General features: G+C 65.6%; 1 protein-coding gene across 1 annotated transcript in view; it reads left to right on the top strand.

Annotated features, from left to right (window-relative positions):
* Positions 1 to 4,353, top strand: part of WFS1 (Wolfram syndrome 1 (wolframin)) — a 15,583-nt gene that overhangs the window by 6,012 nt on the left and 5,218 nt on the right. Inside the window, exons 3-6 of the mRNA XM_014538278.1 lie at positions 3 to 49; positions 520 to 690; positions 1,350 to 1,430; positions 2,324 to 2,469. Of these exons, the coding sequence (XP_014393764.1) occupies positions 3 to 49; positions 520 to 690; positions 1,350 to 1,430; positions 2,324 to 2,469 (445 nt within the window). The remainder of the gene's footprint in view (positions 1 to 2; positions 50 to 519; positions 691 to 1,349; positions 1,431 to 2,323; positions 2,470 to 4,353) is intronic.

The following is a 4,353-nucleotide window of genomic DNA, read 5'->3' as shown; positions in this document are numbered from 1 at the left end:
CGGCGCGAGGCCGTCAAGCTGCTCCGCCGCTGCCTGGCGGACAGAAAAGGTGGGTGCGGTGGGGCTCGGAGCAGCTGCCCAGGGGATGCTTGCTGCCTGCCAAACCACAGCTCAGATGTGGGCTGAAACCCGAATGAGTGGTGGTGGTGGCCAGAGTCCCTCCCCACCGGCCTCCTTCCTGAGCAGGCCGTCCGTGCGCTGTCCGAGCAGGTCAGTGCGTCCCCCACGGCGGAGTCGGAGCCAGTAGTTCCCAGAGGCCGTGAGGGAGCCAGTCAGGACGAGGACCAGGGTCTGAGGAGCAAGCGGGGGAACAGGTGGCCCCCGCCCACCCACCGTGGCTGCTGGGTGTGGTGGGCGCCCGCAGGGACTGGGCCTAGTGTCCTTTGTGGACAGATGTCCTTTTCTGCCTGGTGACCAAAGGTGCTGGGACACCCCTCGCATGAGTCCCGTCCGGGCCCCTCGGGCAGAGCCTGGCTCAGGGGGCGGGACGGGGCCCTGATGCGCCCGCTGGTCCCTCAGGCATCACCTCCGAGAACGAGCAGGAGGTGAAGCAGCTGTCCTCCGAGACCGACCTGGAGCGGGCCGTGCGCAAGGCGGCGCTGGTCATGTACTGGAAGCTCAACCCCAAGAGGAAGAAGCAGGTGGCCGTGTCCGAGCTGCTGGAGAACGTGGGTCAGGTCAACGAGCACGGTACGCGGCCTTCCCCAGGGTCTCCCGTGGCCTGGGGGGGCCTCCTGGGGACACCCCGTGCCTGGGGCTCCTTCCTGGGGCTCAGGGGTGACCATGCTTGGTGTGACAGTTGGGGCCACCTGGAGCCCCGTGACCCTGCAGTGGCACAGCCCAGCCCCACCCACTGCCCCTCTGCTGGGTGACGGAGCCACTCCCTGCTGTCACGCTCTGCCCTCCTGTGGGTCCTCCCTCAGCGGGTGGCACACGGGAAGAGCCCAGGTGGGTTGTGGTCGGTGGACAGACGTTGACGAAAGGGCAGAACATTCCGGTGCCGGCTGTGTTCACTCCTGGAGCAGACCCGGACGGAGCCCCAGCAGTAGGGCTGGGACACGGGACGCAGAGTCTAGGCCAGGGAGGACCCTGGCAAGGACAACACCAGTGAAGTGTTTGGGGCCGGTTATGCTGACCAGAGGTCTCAGTGTGTCCATAAAGGGGACGCACTATGCCCAGAGGGGCACTGAGTCACCTTAGTGGGTGGAGGCCGAGAGGTGGCTGCCAGAGACATGGCGTACAGCGGAGGCTGCAGGCCCTGTGGTCCCAGAGCTGGGGACCCCCAGGAGTGCACCGCTGGTTTGCGGAGGGCTGCCCGCCCTCATCCTCACTCCACTCTCTCCCTGCAGATGGAGGGGCACAGCCTGGCCCCGTCCCCAAGTCCCTGCAGAAGCAGCGGCGGGTGCTGGAGCGCCTGGTCAGCAGCGAGTGTGAGTACAGCTGCACTTCCTCTGCCCGTGGCAGCTCCCACACAGCCGTGCCCACCACCCCGTGCCCGCGTCCACCGCATCCCCAGTCTTGGGGCGTGATGGGTGTCAGTTCTGGGCGCAGGACCTGGACCCCTACCCATTGGGAGCAAGCGTCTGAGCGGGAAGGCAGACACGATGGTCCCTGCGGGTCCTGGGCACATCGGGTCCTGGGCAGTCAGCAAGGGTGGGCGGCAGCTCACAGTGAAGGGTAAGGGGGGCACCCAGCAGGGAGAGTGGGGTCTCCACACCCAGCAAGGGCTGTGGGGTAGAGGGCAGAGTGTGATGGGGGAAGGGATGGAGGATTGGGGGCTCCGGGAGCTGGGGTGCCTTCAGGATGTCCAATTAGAAGACACCTTCAGGTCCCCCGTGTGGTGCAGCAGCGTGTGAGTGCACTCCTGGTCACAGAGCCCCGGGCGCCCACTCGGAGGAGACACAGTGGTGGGGGGACCAGGGCTGCTCAGCACTAACGGGAGCTCCCAGGTCGGCACAGTCCTCACAGGACGTTAGAGCCCTAAGGGTCTCAGTTGCATGGGGGGCGGGGGGGGGAGGGCATCATCCAGTGGGCACGTCCCACTTTCCCGCTGTGCAGGTGGGAAATGTGTTTGGAAGGGGCCGGAGCTCTGGGCAGATCCAGCTCTGAGGGTGGGGCCTAGGCTCCTCTGTTCCGGGGGCAGCCGGCTGCCTCTCTCTCTCCCTCTCCTCCTCATTGGCCGGGTCCTCACCCACCGCCCAGGTCAGAGATGGGTGTCTGAGCCCCTGCCTCAGCTGGCCCAGCCGCTGCCCGCCTTGCCACCCAGGCAGTGACGGCCTTCCAGGCGGTGATGGCCTTGCCTGTGCTGTTCTCCCCGTTTTAGCCAAGAACTACATCGCACTGGACGACTTCGTGGAGATCACCAAGAAGTACGCCCAGGGCATCCTCCCCACCGACCTGTTCCTGCAGGACGACGAGGACGACGAGCTGGCGGGCAAGAGCCCCGACGACCTGCCCCTGCGCCTGAAGGTGAGTGTGCGGCGACCCCCAGGCGCCTCCCATGTCTGAGAAACGCTGAGCGGGAGCAGGTGCCGTGCGCGGCGGCCCAGTGTGATTTAGATGATGTCACTCTGAGAAATTGTTTATGGTAGAGAATGGAGGTTAGTTCTTCAATGATGCCTCCTCCAGAACAAGAGCGGGTGCTCAGGAGAGCAGGGGGACCTGGGTGCAGGGACGCCGGGTTACCAGGTCAGCGGGGGCTCAGGGAGAGACGGGTGGAGTACAGAGTGGCGAGGAGGTGACCGGGGCCAGCCTGAGGGCAGGGGGTACCCCTTCCCCGCCGTCGGCCGCGAGCAGCCCCACACGGCCTGACCGAGCGAGGAGCGCACGTGTGGAGAGCGAGGAGGGGCGGGCCAGCCTGTGACCGCCGTGTGTCCTTGCGGAGACCTCGGTGCAGACACCAGGTGGCCACCTGCCCTCCACGCACTTCCCCTGCTCACTGGCCTGAGCCGCATGCGCCCATCTCACCTGCAGAGCGTGCCAGGTTTGCAGACGTTGGGCTGCGCAACCCGGACAGGTCGGCCAGCCCAGGGCCTGGCAGACAGGCCTCACAAAGCCCATTAGTCACCCAAGAGCCCTCGGGGTCTGTGCGTGACGGACGTGTGTGATCACCCTGAGTGGTGGGGGGCTCAGCCCAGGGGGTGGCACTGGGGACACAGCTCAGCGAGTCCTGCGGGAGCCAGACAGTGCTCAGCCCGGCGCCCAGGGGGAGGCAGACGTGCGCAGCCCAGGGCAACGGGCATGGCCGCCACCTCACGGCTGACGGCTGAGTGAGCACCCGGAGGACAGGGCACATTCAAGAGCACGGTGCTGGATGGGGGCCAGGACGGTGCTGGATGCGGGGCCAGGACGGTGCTAGATGCGGGGGCCAGGGTGGCTGAGGAATGGGACCGAGGGAGGTTGCAGCTTGTGTGGGAGGTCCACGGTCCACGCAGAGGCAGCCGGGGGCTGCGCGCTCACAGAGAGGTTCCAAGAGTGTCCTTACTGAGAATCGGAAGGAAGGCGGGCACTTACCACGGTTCTTCACTCCACTCCCCAGTGCAGAAAAGGGTCAGAGGGGAGGGCCGTTGGAGAAGACCACAGCCAGGGGACCGTGGCCTGTGGCCCAGTCTCGGTCCCAGGGCGAGTGCTGCAGTGCCCGCTCACAAAGCACCCGGCATGGACAGCATGTGTGTCGCCCACTTATGGGCAGTGAGCTCAGAGCTACAGAGTCTTTCATTCCTTTCAGGGAAGAGATGGAGGGTCTGAGAGAAACAGGGTGTGTGTGTGTGTGTGTGTGTGTGTGTGTGGTGTGGTGTGGTGTGGTGTGGTGTGGGTGCTGCCAGAGCTGGGCCCTTCACAGGTTTGCTCATTAAAAGGCTTTCGCGGGAGAGAGTGAATCACAGCAGGTGGCTCCCAGCTGGAAGCTGCTCCAGCTTTTAATAGCAGGATGTGTGCTCCGGGGTCGGTCCCGAAGGGGAGAGGACAGGCCTGTGAGCTGGCGCCTCCCACGGAATGTTCCGGGCTCCAGGTGCGGTGTGCGACAGCTGAGACCACCTGGAAGTGAGCACAGGGATAGCCTGACCCGGCCGATGCGACAGGGGCTGCAGGGTAGGCCTGCGCGCTCCCTCGGGCCGACAGCGTCCCACAGCGCGGCCTCTGGTTAGCGCCAGGCGGGCGCTTTGTGAGGTCCCGTGGCCTTGGGTTCCTGCGTCGGGAGCTGCTGGCGACCTCAGACCTGGCCGAGCGCTGAGTGCCCTTTTGTAGAACTTGACTCCCCACTCGGCTTCTACAGTGTCTCCTGGTCAGAGAAGAGCTGTGTCCACGTGTTTGGACTTTCTCTATGGGAATGTCTTCCGTCTCAAGGCGGTGGGG

Source organism: Myotis brandtii, unplaced genomic scaffold (assembly GCF_000412655.1).
Source record: "Myotis brandtii unplaced genomic scaffold, ASM41265v1 scaffold188, whole genome shotgun sequence".
Taxonomy (NCBI): domain Eukaryota; kingdom Metazoa; phylum Chordata; class Mammalia; order Chiroptera; family Vespertilionidae; genus Myotis; species Myotis brandtii.
The sequence above is the reverse complement of the archived record's forward strand: the minus strand, read 5'-3'. Positions and strand labels throughout refer to the sequence as shown.